Below are 20,977 nucleotides of genomic sequence, written 5' to 3' on the forward strand. Positions count from 1 at the left end.
AAGGAAGGTAACAACAGGGGAAAGCATGCACGGCCAAGGCGTCCAGCAGCGCTGCAGAGCTCAGCGCGTGGGATAGCATTAATAAATTGTTACAAAATAATAAGAAAAGAGGCAATAAGAATTCATCAAATGTCAAAAAACACAATTACATAACCAAATAAATTACACGACACTGATCAATATTCTTACGCGCGTGAATAAACTTGGCGGAGAATGAACGTGTTTGCTTACTGACGAGATTGACTTTATTTTGTTTATATTTGGTATTTTTTTAAATCTACATGGAACCCACTCATAAATTAGGCGCATAACTGGAACCTAAAAAAAGTCCCCAAAGTGAAATATCGAAAACAAAACAAAACACAAACACCACTACTACCTGTTAGTTGTGTGCCTATTCTGTGAGTGGGTGCAATCGAGATACTGTGCCTGGGGCTGCCTGATTGAGGCATCCATTCAAAACAATAAAACATTTCATGAAAAAAACACGTATAAAATATGTATACAATTAGATTTACCAACGTGACTCAATTATCCACGCAACCGCGACGTTGTGCTACTGTCTGAAGTGCCGTGCACTTTGAAGCAGCTCAACAAGAAAGCAACAGGGTTGGCTACATACGGTGCGAAAGAAGTTCTACATACATACACAACAAGGGGTTATATCCGTGTATCGAGGTGCATGCGTCTGGTCTGTTTATGGGCGAAGGGGCGCGTGTGTATATGCGCTCGTTGCGTGCTGCTGCACGTGTGCACGAATGCGAACCAGAGGGATGAGGCCCCAATATTTATATTAATTTGCACCGTATCATCTGTTTCCGTTGATTGTCAACTATACCATTCCGGTATAACTGTTATTCATCGCACTGTGTGGAAGAAAAACAATGCACATCTGCACCGATCATTTATACAGTGTAAAAACGTTCAGGGCCCGCTTAAACCTATTGCCTTGGTCATCTGCCCAGATGTTGGCAACGAGGCCATTGGCATAACTTTATCAAACATCATACAAAAAAGGAACATTTGCCAACTCCTTAATTGTGATAAATAGAGCGAGCGCCTCGCGTTCAGGAAGGCTGTGAATTTAAATCCTGGGTGGGGTTGACGCAGCATCCATCCAGGGTAGATCAATTGAGTACAACTTTGCGTAAAAGTGAACAGTGGTAGTTGACTACGTGGAATTGCCGCCAATCGTTCAGGCCTGTAAATAGGAGATGAGCAACGCCTCTCGAAATGATCAGGAAATGGCTAAACTTGTGAAACCGGCAACACAGCCAGTGAAGGGCGCCATCATAGGGGACACACATCCGTCGCTGAAACCCCAAGGATCGCAAAGTCTACTTCACTGCAAACTATTCCACCCTCACCCACGTGAACAGCGATTAACGGGCCTATGGTCTCTCCGCAGTGAATACAAAAAAGTCACGCCTTTCTCCATTTGATTTGCACCACCGCTTATTACCACTGCGTAATGGACACAAGCCTTGCTTCATGGATTTTCCAATACGAATAAAACTTTATTTTACTTGAATTTGTTGACTTTTGTTTGTTCCTTAGACTGAAAGTAGGTTGAATATTTCAAAAGCGTACGTATATATAATGGAAATGAATGACTTGTGTACAGAAAAACACGTGTCGTATAAATGTCAGCGAATTAAATATCATAAAAATGTACCACCCATGTCGCACTGCCACTAGGGCTGCCACATGACTTTAAAAAGGCCATAAATTACAACAGAAATGAAGCACAGCGAAGTAAATAATCGTTCAAACTAGACGGATGTGACATCAGCGGTGCGAATAAATCACAGCTCTCCGCGTGCAAATATACAACAGGCATCATCAGGGTCCGAAATTGGACCCACGGACCTTCTGCGAACCAGGCGAGTGAGATAACATCTCCTCGCCACTGCGGTGCCCTGTAGCGTTTGCAAAAAGGCGAGACCATCGGAGTAACGTCTCCTGTGCAGAAAGGCGCGCGCATAGAGCACCAGGGCAAGACCGGGTTTGAATGTGGCTGTCAAAGCTGGCAATCTGTGGGCTTGATAGTGAGCATGCTGTTTAAACAGTGCCCTTGCAGATGGCCAATGCCAACACAGAGAGAGCTTGTGAAAGAAGATGGAATGAGGTGGCATTACCTGGCCGTGCAGGGGGTCCTGCGGCAGGAGAGAGGTGGGATGCAGGGTGGGGGCGGTGAGAGAAAGGAGACACCATGTGTTAATAATATAGTAGTATGCACTTGGCCAGAGAAACAAAACCACTCGGCAACCTGCCACATTTTAAAAACCTTCATTTCGGTAAAAAAAAAAACACATCTCCCTCCCTCGAACTTCCAAATGCACACAAGCAACACAGTCACCATACAACCCCCAAATTCCCAACTTCAATTCCATACAAGGTGAACCAGATACTTAAAGTTAACTTAATTATGTCTGAAATAACCTCAAATTATGATGGTCATCAGCTTGAGAACGACCACAATTTAGGTTTGGATGAGCCTGTGCAGAAAGGCATAATTAGTTTTGTGTAATTGATGAGGCCCCTGTGCACTAGTCCGTAGACTCCTAGTTCGGTTACACTGTGTGTGTGGGAGATCATCGCAACTCTCTCTTGAGTGATCACAACATTGCCCTGCTCAAGGAAACCTTCACCAAAACAATAACGCCTACGTGGCGTTCGTTTGGCTTTGTGATCCACAACCCTTCCCTGAATGCGAGGGCTCTATTCGCACGCGATTTTTATAACTCATGTTCACCGCGCCGACGGCAGAGCGCGCGGTGACTGCTGAAGCGCTGCGCGCCCCACGGCAAACAGCACAACCAATATCGCAGGCAACTCAGGCAGACCTCCTGTCTCCCCGCGAGGCAATAAGAGCCGCATCTTCTTGCTACTCAATCACTCCTGGTGGGTTATAGTAAAACATACACGGTACGCTCGCCTGCGCTGGGATGCCGGTCAGGACCCACGGAGAGGAGCTGCTGCTGCTGCTGGCAGAGAAAATTAAATTTTGTGGTGGAGAAGGTGAACGGGGTGGGAGCGGTGTTGAGGGTGGTGGGGCCACTGGGTTTCGACACCCGGCCTAGTGAATAAGTGTCTCGTGTGGTGCACGAGAGATCCCTTTCCTTATTCCCCGGGCTCTCCGGGGAGAGTAATGGATGAGTTGCAGGCGGCGTTCCTCCTCACACGGGCCCTGCGTTCCTTTATTCACGGCGGCAGCCGACGAAATTGTCGGCGATGGGACGCGGGACGGGAAGTCAGGTCGTGCTTGCGGGATTATTGTCATTACAGGAAGGGCCTCGACTCTCACTGGAAGGAAACCTGATGAAAAGTTCACCGAAATAAAATGCTCAAATAGTTGATTTAAAAAGCAAACGTAAGCCATTGTAGAAGGGGGAAAAAAACAACAGGACATTATTGCACAACCCCAGATATGCTCAGCGGAGGCCTCATTGGCCACGGAGGTGTCCAGTGCGAGTGACCCTGATGCTGTTGCTGCTGTGCATAGAGAACAGCCCTGCAGGGCACATTTTACACAGTAAATTGCCAACATGGAAAATGTGCGAATCACAAAATGACACCACACATCTCTCAACAGCTGCTGAATGGACAAAGACTTCCTTCTTTATCGGCAACGGTTGGAAAAAGTGCTGCGAACACCAAAGTGCATCCCTGATCACACGAGCAATGCGGTGGCCATTGCCACTGTGTGGCCATGAGAACGTGGATGGAATGTCCACATTAATATGGCAAAGCCCACCCTGGCCGCAGGACAACCACTCTTTATTTTCCACGAAACGGTGCTCATTTTATTAACCCTGGATGAGATGATCAGGCGAGTCAGAAGCAAACCCAAATGTAAACTTTCCACCTTCTGGCCGTGAGCCGAGCGCTCAGATTACACCAGGATATGTCTGGACGTTAGTGAGCGCCGATGAATACCGAGATGACAAATCGGCGGTGGTGACAACATAGAGCTGGCCAACTTCGTCTCCCCCAGCACTCACAACATAGCTGGCCACCTAGGTGGAGCGCAGGCCAAGGTCTACACGCCGATTGTTAACGGTGCCCTCCGGAATTCCAGCTCGATTGCCGAGCAGCCCCACCCCCGCACTCGCACCAAACCCTCATTGTGAACGACAGGCAGCGTGGGGACCAACACGCTGCCATCTAGAGGCCACAAGGTCACTACAACAATTGCTCTGCGTGTGATCAATTGCTGCCTCACACGAGGCGCACACACGGGGTTGGCTATTGCACGCGATCGACGATACCGCAATGTTACTGCAGAACGCCGAAAATAAAAATACACATTTTGGGTAGATTTCATTTAAAATAGATTTCCACTTTTGCAAATAATTTGGGATTCAGAATCAGCGGCACCTCACCTTTAAGGCGGAGCAATTAACGAAGTCACGTGGCGACATAACACACAAGCCCACGCCACAATGTCTGTCAGGGCGGACCTGCATGCTAGGAGTAGGTGATTGTAGCAGCACCGCCACACATGCCTAGTTGCCTCGCTGTTGCAATGCTTGAGACGAATAATAATGTCTTCTTAGTGGGTGCAGCTTATACGGTCGGATATCTGCTCTCCCAAGATCTTCACGGTGGATTTATTTAGCTCAGCGGACAGAACATGGCTGATGATGATGACGATGAAGTTTGTGACATTGTATTCCCTCTTGAGCTAACCCTGCCAAAACTAAAACAAAAAAAATTCCTTACACATTTGACTTCAGTGTCCGATGCACTGAGAGCCATAAGCTTGGCTCTCCCGTGTCTGTGGTAAAGTCGGTGAACCCTAAGAAGCCCTAATAAAACATGACCAAGCTCCACTTTATATTTAAAAAAAACCCCAATGGGGTTCTCTGCCACCAATGAAACCGAGTCGTCGCATACACCACTGCGCACCACAGCGCAACGGCCGCAGCGTGCGTCACTGCGGGGAGAATCGGGAGAAAGTGCGGTCATGTGACTCGTGAGAGCGCGGAACGATGCAGTGCACGACGGCTCGGCAACAAAGAGTTGTGTCGCCATACTCTGCAAAGTGACGGATTTCGTAGCTCATTTCCGACGGCTTAATTGCGCTGCTGTTGTGTATCCTGTGTCCCACAGAGAGGAATAATTTTCGTTTCACTTTCCCTGTGTCCCACAGAGAGAAACCAAGCTCGGCAACCCCGGCTGACGAGTGCCCTGTATCTGACCGGCTCTGGGCTATCTACAGTCATGTCATGATTCTCGTTTGGGAGTGCTGCTTATTTATTAATGCATTTGAGATGGAGTGACCAACAACTGACCCCCTCTTCTGTGAAAAATCAAATATCCCGGATTGGTATCAAGCGAGGCTTTTTTGACTTGGCCCAGACCCAGCGCAGCACAACCGTGCAGCATTCTAATGCAGCGGATTATCACAACGCTGGAAGCCCCCTGGTGGGCTGTGCGCCGTGCTTGCATACCCGACTCAAGCGAACGAGCAAATGCGACGCGGCTTAATATTCGGCGGTCATCCCCAACGGACTTCATTCAGTACGCGCTGGCATGGCCTCAAGGTGACACTTTTTGCCAAGAGCCGCCTAATGGGAAACTTTACGGCACATCACTTGGCGCCAGCACGGTCATCACCGCAATGCCGGCGCCGCACGCCGCCGCGTGCCCGCCGTCTCACACGCAGGGGGGGCTGCGCCGGCTGCTGGGGCAAGCGGCACCGGGCTAGTGCCCCCCCCCCCGCCCCCGCCCCCTCACCAAGGTGCCGGCAAGCGTGCCAAGGGCGAGGCATCCAGTGGCACACAGCGGGGGAGGAGGAGGAGGAGGGGGAGGGGGGCATTTTGCCCGCTTGGCAGTACCGTGGAATCTGGCCGAGTGTGCATAATTTATGAATTTGTTGTTGCACGACTTCCTGCGACTGCACATTTGACAATTCTCACTGTACTTGACAGAAGTCAACAGAAAGCGGTCGGGTTTATTGATGACCCAGCATTCACCATTGCACACCGGTCGCTCGCTCACTCGGCGGCGGTCAGTCCCATGTTGAGGACTCGACCAGACACACGACTGCTTTGTCTCATGCACTCATCAACAATTTGTTCAGCCACCACACTGCAGGTCATAACAACGCACAAAGACACCCCGTAAAGCCTTAACAGACTGTAGGGGCAAGTGCTGTTAGCGAGCACCTATGAAGGCTGGCACGGCACACGAGGGGGTGGGTGGCCAACACCACGCCCGGCCGCCTTTGTCTCCCTACTCATTTGAGGCTGAGTCGACCTAGGGGAGGCCCAGGACCGGTTCATATAATCGTCACTGGTGTGGGCCGTGAGCGGGAATCGAACCCGGGTCGCCAGATTTGTAGCGAATCGCACTAACCGCTCCACTACCACTCCCCACAACAACACACACACCCGCTCACTCATCCACTCACCACACTGCAGGTCACAACAACACACTCACCCACTCACTCATAACACTGCAGGTAACAAACAGCACACTCAGCCACTCACCACAATGCAGGTCACAACAACACACTCAGCCACTCACCACAATGCAGGTCACAACAACACACAACGTTTCTTTTGCCGCTTCTATCCTCGCACAGCGCCACTTTCAAATTCCGTCCCCCATCATCGTCGTCGTCTCCTTTCTCAAGGTCTCAGAAAACCTTGCTCACTTCAAGAAATGTGCTTAACGCTGACCCATAGCAATCTAAACAGTGAAATGTGTCGCTGGCTGCTTGATGTTGTAGGCCTGTGCCGAAGAGCACTGAAGATATTAAGGCACCGCTGCAGTGCAATGCATGGACGTCGCTCTCGCGTCAGGCGCACGGCGAAGGCACCATAGTTGCTGCGCGTGGAAATGCTCCGAGGAGGTTCCGATGAATCAAATTACTTCCTTATGAAATCTAGCATGCGGCAAAAGCTTAAGGCAATGTAATCTGCATTTCTTTGAAATATGCATTATTCATTTCCAGCGGGATTGCTGCTATTCTCAGTTTGAAGGTGAACAGAGAATCAACATGCATGTGCACATCTGGGACGGGGGATAGACGACAAATCAAACAAGCCACTCAGCGGCTGCGCAGCCACACAAAACAGTTGGGACAGGACAGGGATGGACATGAGGGTGGAAGGGGGTAGGGGGTTAAGTAGATGGGTGAGGCACGTACGGCGTTGGGCTTTAGTCGGTTAAAATAAGTGCAGGTGTAGACAACACCGCAATACTTGAAAACCGTGTGTAAATGTGGTGATATCCGAATGAGAGCCTCAATAATGTACACAGAAAACAACGCTCTACAGGTATACACTCACAGCCACGTGCACATGCATAGGCGCTTTTTTTCTCACACTTTAAGCAGCTCTTCCACATTTAAAGTTCAAATTATTTGTTCTGGAGAAGAAGGAACAATGTTATCATCATCCCATAACAAAGTAACTGTTGAAGGGACACAACTGGAAACACAACACGGTGTGTGTGTGTAACGTACCCATAAGAGGCCCTGTATCAAAACGTTGACGTAAAGAGGCGAGTGGGAACAAGTTGGGCCACTTTTGGAAGCTAAAATTCTGTAATCACATGCAGTGCCGTCTCAAGAGCAGGTGTGTTGTCAACCAAATGTCAATTGCGCGATGGTTCTGGAATCGCAAGGCCATGAGGGATGGTAATGACAGAGGAAGGCCTTCATGTGGAAGTAGATCATGGCTGTTGATGACGGACAGATGCGTCTCTCGTCCTACCTCCTATAAATAATAACCGACATATACCAGGGATCAATTCAAACCTTCGCTAATCCAACTTCCACTACTCTCTTTCATGGCTCATCTATCAACTAATTGGATCGGGATGCCCTTCATTTCATCAATGTCCCACAATGGGAGATGGCGTGCAAATCGCTGCTGAGAGGTGCGGGGACCCTGCACCAAAGGAGGGCAGGGCCGGTTTGGAGGGAGAGGGGACGGGGTGACCGCTCTTAACGGCACGTTCACATTCCTGCAGCGCCTGGACACAGCTCTACCACCAATAATGTCACGGCTTCCACTGTTGGTGACCGATGAGTCGTCTCGAATCGAAACGACTAAAAACTCAAACGATTTTAGTTATTTTAGCAGGGAAGGCCCGCTGAGCTATACAGCGCTTTTTCAGAAGCGACCTGGCCACAAATGACAGCTCAACGAAGTGGCTTATCACGTGGGCCCGGACAAAAATCCACGTGACCACGGGGAGATACATTAAAACTCCAAATATACAGCAGGCGTCAGGGTCGTGATCAAACCCAGGACCTCCTGCATACCAGGTGAGATAGTTAACATCTCACCACTGTGGCAAGATGTTGCTTTACCCTCGCTGTAACCAGGAGATGGAATAAATACCGATACGCAACAGCATCGCCTCTTTTTGCACGGGCAAAACCTGGGTTACATCATCAAGAAGAGAGTGGGGGGCGAAGTGGGGGTGTGACCCCCACTAACGTGCGGTGACGCCACCAAGCACATGTCGCGACGACCCGTCAGTGGTTTTACCTCTTTATTCTGCACTTTATTTTAAAAAAACATTTGTACTTTAATTGAAAACTCAACACATCCGTCACGATCACTGACGTCGTTGACCAATGCGTTGAGTTTTCTGTTGTTTGCGCTTGTGCACAACTACCAAGGCAGCAGCACCAAATATTTTTTTTATTGTAATTGGGTAACTTTAATGCAACGTTTAAGAGCACAAGCATCGATCCAACATTTTCCACAAATACACCTGTGGAGCAAAACATCCCTCACACACACAGCAGTATATCCACCGACTTTTCTTCGCCATTATCAAACCCACCAAGAAAGTTAATAGAAACGGACGGCTCACTACCAGAGCAGTTTCCAGATGGCTCTTGCTCAACGCTGGATTCTTGTCACAAATGCTCACCGTTTGGTGAACAGTGCTCAGATAATTTGCCACTTTCATAACAAGGCCTAAAAGTGGAGAATGCACTCTTTGCTCGGCACGAGGGAGAAACTGTGGAGGCAAGGGCCTCCGGCCAGCTATCACGTAACCTGCAGGGAACAATCTACGCAGTTGACGCACGGAGTTTGATGATTTTGAGATGCAGAATGGTTTAAAGATTACTGTTGATGGTAACTGCACAACACTGTAAACGTGTTCCCGTGAAGGCTTACGAGTATCGACGATATAAGTGTAAATAGCTTAACTACGTTCATAAGCTCCGGTTTCAGCTGCATTCCAAACGATGGCATATGAGAGGTGGACTTTCCTTCGTTTGTCATTGGACGGCAAAGCTAAATAATTTTCTTGTCTGTACGTAATTATTTTTTCCCCCCTTGCAATCCCACCTGCAAGGACACTCGGCTGAGTGCGGAACGCTGGTTCAGTGTGGCTTTATGCTGGGAAATGTGGTTGAACATAGCAATGCATACATATTGCGGCCTCTGTAAAGCGCCTCGTAGGCACACAGCTTAAGAGAATGGCTCTACATCCCCCCCCAATCACCCTCCCTCTCCCCTGCCTCCGTGGGCACCTGGCTTCGGGCTTGTCGTCTGCGCATTATCTGTACCCCTTCCCCCTGCAGTTCGTGCTTTGTACTGGGCTCTTGTTAAAAAAAAAGAATCCAAGTATAACAAAAAGAGAAAGGCTCTATGCCTACTTGGCTCGACGTGCTCCTGTGTGCGGTGACGCCCGAGTGCGGTGCCAGGCGACGCAAAGCCCCGCCGTGCGGCCGCGGGCCCACGTGTTGGACGCACCGTGTGGTAGCCGCGAAGTAAGTTGGCCTGCAGGTTGTCCATGGTCTCAATGATGGTCTGTCGTTCTCCTCGCTGGTTAATGCGGCGGAAGCGACGCCGCGACTGGCGCAGCGCGTCGGGGCGTTGAAGGCCGTCCTCGCTCTCATCCACATAGTCCACCTGCACGCGTGCGCACGCACGCACGCACAGGGACAGAGAACGCGTGATGAGCGCCCCAGGCGCGGGCACGCCACAGCCACGCGGGTTGGCACAAAGTGCCCCGCGGTCACGCGGGGAGACCTGGAGGACGCAGAGTGACAATCGCGCAGCAAAAAGGAGCATCTTGCGCAAATAGTGACGCGTCCTGAGAACAGTGACGTGCGTTCCCATCGTGAAGAAAGTCACCAGTGCAGACCACATACACACACACACAAGTGAAATGTGGCAACAATTCTCATGTATACATTCACATAGATTTTTTTATTTATCATGAAAGGTTGAACGAGTGTTAGATGCTCTCCATGACAATGGTTCTGGCTTGGGCTATTTTCCAGATTTTTCTCATTTTTCATAAGTCGATGTAAAATAAAGTGTTTGGAGAAAACCCAACCAAATGAGGATACCTCAATTTCCACACAAACAAATGATACATCTATTCAAATGCTCTTCTACAGGTATGTTATTGCTTTGCAATATCGTGCCGATATCTAGAATTGTTGATTCAAGACTCCAAGATGGTGGATAAAAGGTATGCACTGCTACTGGCCCTGCCTGAACTCAGGAAATTAAAATTCTACTAAGGCACAGTTGCAGAAAGGATTTGGGTAGGTATCTAAAATGTATCCGAATGAATGACAGCCTTCTTTCTGTTGAAGTGATCAGACACAAATCTCACAAGAGCTGCCAAGTTCAAGAGACTAAAACCTTCATCAGTGGCTTCAGTCCATCCCAGTTGTAACGTGCGTTTACAGGGATGGTGGGGGTAAAGTGTGGGTACCGCTATATCATCTCAAAACACATGTGGCCAGCACGGCCTGATGTGTGCCCTTCACAGGAGCCACTGCCTGCAGGGGTAGGAGAGCCTGTGTGCAGGGAATATAAAACCCACCCTTCCCACTGTTCATATTCTAACTGAAATGTATCAAGACGCGAATGTGCCGAGACTCTGTCATGTTAGTACCATGGGCAACATAGCACCAACTGTGCTGGAGATTCCATCAAGATGTTATTTTTACCTACATGTGTTGAGCGAAAGCTAACCATGAATAAGGATACTTATAGATTGAAGTATAGCACGAGTGAGGCCAAAGTAATGTTGCCGTGAGAGCGCTTCCGACTACGATTTCGAAGTAGGTTTCATCCCTAGATCTCTTAACGAAGCTTCGCCATCTGCATGAAAGCGAGAATGGCGCGTCGGCGCGAGATTCTACTGACGAATCAAACGTACGTTTACCGCACGAGCGGTAAAATTAAACCGGGCGCGCGTTGGCGACCGACGCTAGCCACGAGCGCGGTCAGTGATTGACGAAACATGTTCGCAAGGCCAGCACGCTCAGGATTGTTGGCCGCGTCTGCTTTGCCGTTCACCGCCGCAGCAGTAAATGGCGACGCGGAGCCCCGCTGATGCTGTAAGCGGCGCCGTGCGCCGGCGTTCTTGTAAAGGGGAGGACAAATTGATTGGTGCTCCAAATGTGAGTTTTATGCGCGCCTCTGCTGGGATTTGGCTTACGCCACGAACATTAACTCCCGAGTCAGAACAACACACCGGGGGTTCCATAGTTTTCACCTTTAGCCAGAATATCAATAACCGGGAAGGCGTCTTGTATCATACGAGTCTTATATTTGTTCACTCCCAGAGGTCAAACACTTAGTGTAGTAATAATAATACCCGTTTCAAAGTGTTTTTAAAGAACCAAAAAATAAAAATTTACAGTGAAAACACTCGGTACAAAATAAACGATATAACTGTAACACTCGTTACAGCTATATTTATAACAAAATAAAATTCTTCTTTTTTGCATAAAATACGATCCACCACTGCGAATCCAAGCACGCAAGGATTCACCACGGCTAAAATCCTCAAGAGATGGTGTGCCCTGTAACCCGTGATTTTTACCAAATTTGTGATTTGTTCTGGCCTCTGGTTTCCACTTGAGAATGTGACACACGCAGCGTACGTACGTATGTATGTTAAACTTTTTCGTGCCGTACCTAGCCCACCGTGCTAACCGGAGGTACACGGTCCATGTGCTACGCAAAACGGTTGGCTTTTCACCCACCAACAACCGCCCACAAACTTTCTGGAGCCAACCAAGAACATTCCACACCACACCTTTCCACACCACCGTGTGCGTGTCGCTTACAAACTATGCACGACATGCCACGCCAACGCACTGCACACTTGATGCATCCACAAGCACTGGACACAAATGAAACCTAGGATGCTCATGCACTGCAGCAGAGCCAGTTTACTCTCAACTGACAAACGGTAATATGGCAAATCGGTCCATAAAGGGAGCCTCTGTTTTATTACAGGATTCTTAGGCTACATTCTTATAGCCGTAGAACAAAACTGTACCGTGTATCCTACACTGTTGAATGCTGTGCTTGAAGATGTATTTACCAACACCGTGAATGGGGTTGGCACAGCAGAAATCCCAGGAATTGATTCAGGCCAGGTGAATGTGCAGGCCTTGGAGTAAGCGGGTGATGCAGGTTTGTTGGCGAGGATTCTCATCAGCAGTCAGGCTTGCTTGAACCAATGCTGGTGAACTGGCAAACCCTCTCTGTTAGGTATGGGTCATCAGCGTTGGTTTTAGCAAACCTAACTACGGATGAAACACTAAATGTTGAAACCGGTCCAGAGTTTGGTTGCATTTATTCAATGCTGCCAAAAAATTTACTCCAGAAGGCCGGGTGGCCATTGGGATGTGTGATAAAAAAACGTAAATAATATTTTTTATCTGGAAAGAGAATATAGGAAGGAGACGTATTAACGCGTAGGCTTTCGCAAACAATATCATCCATATTCTTGGTTCTTTCGCTAAAGTCACGTAGAAGGGAAACAATAAAAAAATAAAAATATAAAACAATATTTTATGAAACACTTATTTTATTGTTTCCCTTCTACGTGACTTTACCGAAAGAACCAAGAATATGAATCCCTGCAGTCACGAAAGCTTTAAATCAAAAATATCATTCATAATACAGTTTTTTTTGGGTTAGATCGCGTAAATATAAATGTGTCGTTAAACCCGCCACCACCCGACACAGCCAATTAAGTAAGGTTTGTCATGTAAACAGAATATGCCAATTCGTTACTAGTACAGTATTATTGCTAATTGATAAAAAAAATATAACATTTTTGCCACAAGAGTAAAAAAAGCTAATAAAGCCACAATCAAAACAAAATGTAGGCTTTCCATAAATTACACAGTACGAGGCTTTTGGGGAAGACAAATTACATTATTAAATCGTGTGTAATCATGTGCGCGCCAAGCGTTGGAAAACCCCAAGGAAGGCGTTAACGTTTCCACGAACTATAATGGGCGTGTTTCTCTGTGCACCCTTGTATTGTGTGACCGATGAAAACGTATCCTCGGCCCTTGCGCGAGCAGCAAGATCGCTCCCAGCAACGCGCGAGCACACCGTGCGCACAGCCGTCCAACCAGACAAACGAGCGGGACTCCCGGGGCTGACGAACGTGCAGGCACATCGCGACAGGGACCGACGCAGGCAGCTCAGGCCTTACGATTGTCACAAGCTGTCAAAGGTTCCAAGAGCAACCAAGGGTGCACATCATCACACCCAGTGTTGGGGCATAATGGATTACTGTAATCACATTACTGACAGTCCGTCATTAAAATCTGTTAAAAATTATTCCAATTAGAGTGTATAATTTGCATGCGGTTGAGCAATGGGTTATGTTGTTTTGCGAGTGTGCGCGTTTTATATTGCGTTCGCATTTCTTAGATTTTGTGCTCAAATGTTTGAGATTTAATTGGGATCAAGTCATGTGATCGGTGACGGCGGCGGGCATGGCACGAGAAGCAGGCGCGATGCTCTGCACCGCAATCGAAAGTGCAATTCTATCGGCAAACCTCACCGAGAGCACAGGAGCACATTAAACACCGCAATTGCACCGTAGCCCTCTCTCTCTCGACACCGCCCATAACCTGCTGATTGCAATCGCCAGCAGACAATGTCCCATTAGCCAGATTCTGAAGAATCGTTGAAGGAAGCCGCAAAACGAGCAGGTCCTATGTATGTTTCTGTGCCGTGTGTCCTGGGCTCTATATTGTCAGTGTGAGCATTTTGTAATGACAAAAATACACTTTAGAGTCACAGAGTTTGGTTTTCCCTGCTTGGCAAGACAATGTTTACACTGCAGTGATGTCGCAAGAGCACACTGCTTCAAGTCTTTATTCTCATGAAGGAAGCTTTACAATTGTGTTGGAGAGTCACCTACACAAAGCCTACGCACATATCTGCAGAAAAATATATATCTGCAGTTGTTCTTGTCTTCCTTTAAGAGATCCAACTCATATGGAATTTCCAAGGATTTAATCTTATTCTTTGGTCGTATGGCTGATGTGGAGAGTAACAACTACAATTTCATAATACTGCGATTTCACATTCAGGTGATCAAGCCAGATAACCGAGTGGGCTTTGACACCAGGACCCAGAGCGTAAAACAAGTGCAGAACGTTGGGAAGCCATTCCACAAAACGAAAGGACAAACGAAAGGATAATTTCCTGCTATAATCGTCGACAAGAGGAAGAAAATGGACACAGATAAAAGGAGCTTTTTCACAGAGGCCACGGCTCCCTCGGAAAATTGAAAACGTGATGATGCAATGACGGATGAGATGGATTCTCCTGTAATTACAACACAAAGGTAAATTTATTATTGTTGTTGGGGAAATGTTTTGGTTGTTTTAACAGTTTAACTTTTGCAATATTCAAAGACAAAGATCCCCCGTATAGCCTTGATAGACTGTTGGGGCAAGAGCTCTGAGCGAGCAACTTTGAAGGCCGGCACAGCACACGAGGGGGTGGGTGGCCAGCACCACGCCCGGCCGCCTTTGTCTCCCCAGTGGCGATGTTTACACACCACACCAGGTACTCATTTGGGGCTGAGTCTACCCAGAGGAGGCCCAGGACCGGTTTAGATAATCGTAACTGGTGTTGGTTGTGAGCGGGAATTGAACTCATGTCGCCGGGTTCATAGCGCAGCGCGCTAACCGCGACACAAGCGCTCCCCACCCGGTTCCTCACGCATTCTATTCCACCCAGGTCTCCCCTTGGGGGAGACCCCTTGACCTCAACAGCACCTCACCCGGTTTAAATCAAGGAAATAAAATCTAGTTCCCTGTGCTGCATATGAAACTTGACATGTGCACATGTGCATTTACTATATTATCCAAATCCGACTCGAAGATGTCAACGAAGAAGAATGTTAATAAACAAACGCCGCCTTAATAAACGGGGCAAAACCCGCCAATGGGTCCCAGATGCAGAGGCCAGAACCGAAGGCCCACGTGGAGCTTCCCGCCCTGCTGCTTGAAGCTCACGCGTCGGGAAAGAGGCGGCCAGTGGTGGGGCAGCTCACGCGAGCAGCCGGTGGCCGGCGTCTCACGGCAGACAGGCACCGTGCACGCACGCACGCACGACCCTGGCCGCGCGGAGAATATTAATGAGAGCCCTCGAGTCAAAGGGGATTGCGGTGCACCCTGGGGAACAGGCCCGCACTTCGTGGTGACGGAGAAATGAAGTCTGACGATAGCCATGACCGGTGACAATCATTATTACCGTCTGCGCAAGTACCACTCAACCTCTTTCGCTTGCGTATGCCTATAATTATTGTCTCTCTGTGCATGCAATACGATCGAGTTTTGAGCTTATTTTGTCCAACCATGTGAGAACGCACGAGACCAGGAGAGTCTCATTTGCGAGAGTGAGCTGACAAGTCAAATTAGCGAGCGTATGCAACGTACGTACACAAAGGCCTCAAAGGCTGGTCCTCGACGACTCCAACCGTCACGGTTTAGGTTTTTATGCTCCGTATAAATACGTCCAACACATGATATAGATAAATCCATACATGTAATGGTAATGTCATTAAGAATGACACACATCTCTGGCATAATAAGACCTTGCTTGCAGGGAGACCCGAAGCAGTAAAGGTGAACTGCAGTTCATCAGCGCTGTTCAATGTTAACCCTGGGCCACTGAAGGCAGAGGTTGGGTTAGGGGTTAATTGGTAGAGCTGCTGACTGTCATCTGCACTACTTCTCCATGCATCAGGTCATCTGTCCGACCGCGTCTTGTGAACAGACAGCTCCACAGCAAAACGCTCAATCCTCCTGTGTCTATCGTCGCAGACATAGCGTTGTGACGTGTCAGACATTCCGACGCGTTTGGCAGTGTGCAGGCAACCACAGTCTGGGCAGCACTCATACCTTAAAAATCAGGAATTATTTAACTGTGCACTAAGCAGATCATACACACCCGTGCGATAGTCGCAGGAGCCAATTGATTAATCTGAATGAGAGTGAGAGAGAATTACTGCAAACTCAAGTGTACGTGAGAGTGGATAGATTCCGCGGGGTAAAGGGGAGCAGCCCTGAAATTCCACGCGCTCACACCACTGCTCACAGAAGGGACTCCAGTAGAGGGAACTCAAATGGCATTCGGTCCACTCTTCCACGTACGCTGCTTGATGCACAAAGGCGGTCGGAGGGGCGCAACCACTGGATATTCCATGAGATAAAAAACAAGTAATACCGCATACATTGAATATCCTTTACATATTTTTTTTTATTTAAAGCTTTCGCGACTGCAGGGATTCATATTCTTGGTTCTTTCGGTAAAGTCACGTAGAAGGGAAACAATAAAATAATAAAAAATAAAAATACGTGACTTTACCGAAAGAACCAAGAATATGTATCCTTTACATGTTAGTATATATACTGTGTGGATTTCCCCCCCCCCCTGGGGAACCCAAAGATGTGCTCATGTTGCTGTGCTGTCACGAATGCAACCTTTTGCGCAAAGGGAGAGGCAGGGCACAAAATGAATGTTCGGCCAGAGGTCAATGGTGCTTGCAACACTGCATGCAAGCGTGTCTCACGCACAGCATGGATCAGTGCACTTTGCAGTCTCTCTTAGTGAATAAGGAATCAAACATATGTGCAATTTAGAGAATGTCAAAGCTAGAATTCCAAGTGCCGGCCGTGAGAGTGCAGGCTGTAAGAGTTATCTGTAACCGGATTGTTATCTGCGGGGTAGATTGCTCCTACTATCAGTGGCGAGTTCGAGGATAAGAGTCGCCGCCCGGAAATGTGGGGAATACGGCGCGTGGAGTCTTGACTCTCTGTGTCGTCTATCCACAGGATACAAAGCCTGCTATGCCAGTGCCTCTGGTCACTGTGCACTGTAGGTACGTGCATGCTAACCATTGAATACCGACAATAGATAGGAAGTATGCAGCATAAGGCTGGTGAACAAGCCTGCAACCGGGCCGTGTCAACCGCTGCTGCCTGGGGTGCCGCGGTGGCGAGATGTTAACTCCCTTGCCTGATATACAGGTCATGGGTTCGATCCCAACCATGACACCTGCATATTTGAAGTTTGCATGTTCTCCCAGCGGTCGCGTGGATTTTTCTCCGTTTTTTTTCCCACCTCCACATTGAGAAACATGCATTTAGAGTATTTGTCTGCTATATATTTTCACATAAGCCATGTCGTTGAGCTATCATTTGTGGCCAGGTCGCTTTTGAAAAAAAGAGCTATATATATAACTCAGTGGGTCGTCACCTGGTAAAATAAAATACTGTTTAGTTTATTCTGCAGTGATCTCGATGTTAATAGAGCACAACGGAATTAAGCTGTAAATTAAAGCCAATATAACAGCACTACATGGATCGCTGTGTTTCGCAAACAAGATTAAGCATTCATGATGGACATCATCAAACGCTCTACCCGCAGGCCGCATTGTGAATGCAAAGTGGTTCTGGCTCAAAAACCCCGTGAGATTTTAGGTGGTGACTTTGAGGATCTGGACTCTGGGGAGCAGCCCCTTCATCTTGTAAAGCCATGCGCACAACTCGTCAATCACATATCAACAGGCCCATGACACCGAGGGGTGAAATAATCAATTGTCAGAGTTTCAATTCACGTCAAACGCGATAAAAAAACCGTAAAGCGCTGGCAATCTGGATCATCTGGAGGCTGAAAGTAATACATTTCTCGTGACAAGAGAGGAATATGCAGTTGTCCAAGTGCTTTATGAAATTCAAATGGTATTTCAGAGATATGAATGTTGAAATGAGAATTTCAGGCAATAACAGTTAAGGCAGGTTGGGAGTTGGTGGCACAGTGGTGAGCACATCGCACCTCAAGTTCAGCCACTTGAGTTTGATCCCCGGCAAAGGGCTGTGCATATTTTTTGTTATTATTATTATTTCTACTATGTGTTAAGACACTGCGACTGCAGAGCGTGACACAAATGGGAATAGATTTTGCCAAGGTAAGAAACAGAAGAAAAATCCAGCTCGGGATCACAGATAACGCAAACACTCTGGCTACGTACTCTCGAGTGCAAGGCCTACAAGAGAACAGAATGAGGGTTAGAATCTTTTGACTCCATGTTGCCACAGATTTGAAGGTTTATCTAAAAGGAGATTAACTCAACCCAGCAGACAACCTCACGACACCAACACAGAGTCGATGCGAATAGGGAGCAGGCAGGGTCTATGGCTTTGCACCATTGGCATTCATCGGCGTAAAAATGTTCGTTTATGTTCAAGCGTAACATTACTTTGCAAAAGGAGAAGCTGGATGGAAAAATTGGCCAAAGCAGTGCGTCTTGAGACACACCACAGTAGATGAGCGAATTGTGAGAAGGAAAATGTTACATTAAAAAACTAAAGTAAAAAAAAAGTGAATAAAAATATACATTTGAGCACATTGGCCTCAAAATTGGAAGCAATCCAGAGTTTGCCTTTTAAATCAATTGCTGCCTGGACATTTTTTAGTCCACAAGACAACTACAAAGGGCTCAAGTATGACTTCCATCATCAGACGCTGCTGCTATTATTAAGGTCTTATTTATTCAGCACGAGGCATTTGGAGGAGGCGCACAATCCACAGTGGGGTACACGCGAGCCCCAGCCTTCAACGAGCGCATGGGCAGCAGAGCTCCACCACTCTCAGGGCATCCTTTAAGAAAAAGCGCCACCTTGCTCCCGATGACGATGACGCAGCAGCACGACCGCCGTCCCAGGTGACATTGCTGCAAAGTGCACACTCGCGGCTCTCGCACGATCATCAGAGATGGTACTCCTACGCAAATTTCCAGGTGGTAATGGCACGGAGGATATTAGCCACCTGCAGAGACCCAGTGGTGGGCGTCCGTGAATGATAAACAGCCGTGTTTATTTTATCTGCACAGAACCAAGGTGCCTTTACTGCTGCTTTACATTTAATTTGAACCTTTGGGGATTAACGGTGCAGTGTTACTCCTATGAATAAATAAACAAAGGTCTCACTTGGATTTATAATAAGAATTTAAAAAAATTAAATGTGTCAATCCACCGCTACATGAGGGCCTCCTTACACTGTGTTGGTCATGGTGGTTATTTGACCATACCTTACCATATTGGTTTTTCATGGGTTGTTGCAGTGGGGTATCCAAAACCAGTTTAGAGTTCATTCAATTTCAAAATTTCTGTGACCTCCATGCCCGCCGTGACTTTCTAAAATGGCGATCAAAGTAAACTATTTTTTTATTTTAGCAGGCAAGGCCCTCTGGGGTATATAGCTCTTTTTCAGAAGCGACCTGGCCACAAATAGTAGCTCAACTTTGTGCCTTATCATGTGGATATTTATATCAGCCAAGTAATTTAAACGCATGTTTATAAATATGGAGAGAAAACCCAGAGGACCTGGACAGAAATCCAGACGACCACGGGGAGAACATGCAAACTCCAATTATACAACAGGCATCAGGGTCAGGATCAAACCCACGACCCTCCTACATAGCAAGCGAGTTATTTAACATCTCACCACCAATCATCAGAACTCCGATCATCCGAACTTCCTTCGCACTGTACGTAGCCAATCATGCTAATCGGAGGCACAGAGGAAGGACAACGAACTAAACGCAAAAAAGCAGTTCGAAAGAAATTCGTTTTCAATCTAGATGATTTAAAATTGCATAGCTCCAGTGGCTTCCTAATACCGGAAGGAAGAGTGTTCCAGACAGCCGCAGAAGCACACCTGAAAGCGTGCGATGCAGCGGCCGTCTTTGTTCGATGGTCAGCCAACAGCCGATGCTGTGAAGATGACCGGAGTTCGCATGATCATGGTTTGTGCTCCTTGACACGAGATCAGCAAGGTGATCTGGCAAGCACTTTATTGTGAAATGAGTGCTTGTGGATTGGGGGGGGCGGTGAGGGTCTTTATGGAGGGAACTCATCAAAGAGATAGAGGTAGGCGGCAGCCTCTCTCGTAATGAAGCAGGTGGGACCCCCCGCGAGACAGCAACGCATCGCCGTTACCGTGCGCGAGAGATGTGCTCGTGTTTCAAGTCGATTGTGTTGTGTAACCACGTGAGAACTCAGGAGTCCTCATTCGCAAGAGTGACACGGGTCACTAGACAATGATGAGAGCAAAACAAAACCACGACAAACGTCAGCAATGTTTATCGTAGCACAGAGACCCTGGCAAAAACAGCCACGGCTCCAGTTGTGGATTCACTATACAATGCAGTGCCTGTAATGTACATTATTTAACACTCAAGAAGTGCAAATATTTCAGCACCATAATTTCTTTGCCAGAACAGCCCGTGCTGAGTAAGCATCATGAATACTTCTCCGAGCTAAAACAAAGGCACCATCTAAAGTAAGTTTCCCGTTCATAGGTACGTCAAGTATTAATGACCTGTTCATAGGTGCGTCAAGTACTCATTAAATGTTCATGGGTACATCAAGTACTAATTAACATACGCATTTGTATTCTCAAGAGGCAGAGATAGCTTCAAAACAATCATCGACTGTACAGTGAGGGAAAAAAGTATTTGTTCCCCTGCTGATTTTGTACGTTTGCCCACTGACAAAGAAATGATCAGTCTAATTTTAATGGTAGGTTTATTTGACCAGTGAGACAGAATAACAACAAAATCCAGCAAAACGCATGTCAAAAATGTTATAAATTGATTTGCATTTTAATGAGGGAAATAAGTATTTGGCCCCTCTGCAAAA

The 20,977-nt window shown here is 47.5% G+C and overlaps 1 protein-coding gene across 13 annotated transcripts in view; it reads right to left on the reverse strand.

Annotated features, from left to right (window-relative positions):
- The window catches only part of LOC116940216 (rap guanine nucleotide exchange factor 2-like), a 246,204-nt gene that overhangs the window by 40,991 nt on the left and 184,236 nt on the right, over window positions 1-20,977 (reverse strand). For 10 of the 13 annotated variants that reach the window (XM_076065639.1, XM_076065634.1, XM_076065637.1 and 7 more), the window contains 2 exons: window positions 9,735-9,893; window positions 2,139-2,156 (listed from right to left, as the gene is read on the reverse strand). In XM_076065639.1, coding sequence (XP_075921754.1) covers window positions 2,139-2,156; window positions 9,735-9,893 — 177 coding nt within the window. The remainder of the gene's footprint in view (window positions 1-2,138; window positions 2,157-9,734; window positions 9,894-20,977) is intronic. The other 3 variants (XM_076065636.1, XM_076065633.1, XM_076065646.1) reach the window with 1 other exon arrangement.

The sequence above is a fragment of the Petromyzon marinus genome, chromosome 8 (genome assembly GCF_048934315.1).
Source record: "Petromyzon marinus isolate PM22_M1 ecotype Great Lakes invasive population chromosome 8, UKy_Petmar_22M1.pri1.0, whole genome shotgun sequence".
Classification (NCBI taxonomy): domain Eukaryota; kingdom Metazoa; phylum Chordata; class Hyperoartia; order Petromyzontiformes; family Petromyzontidae; genus Petromyzon; species Petromyzon marinus.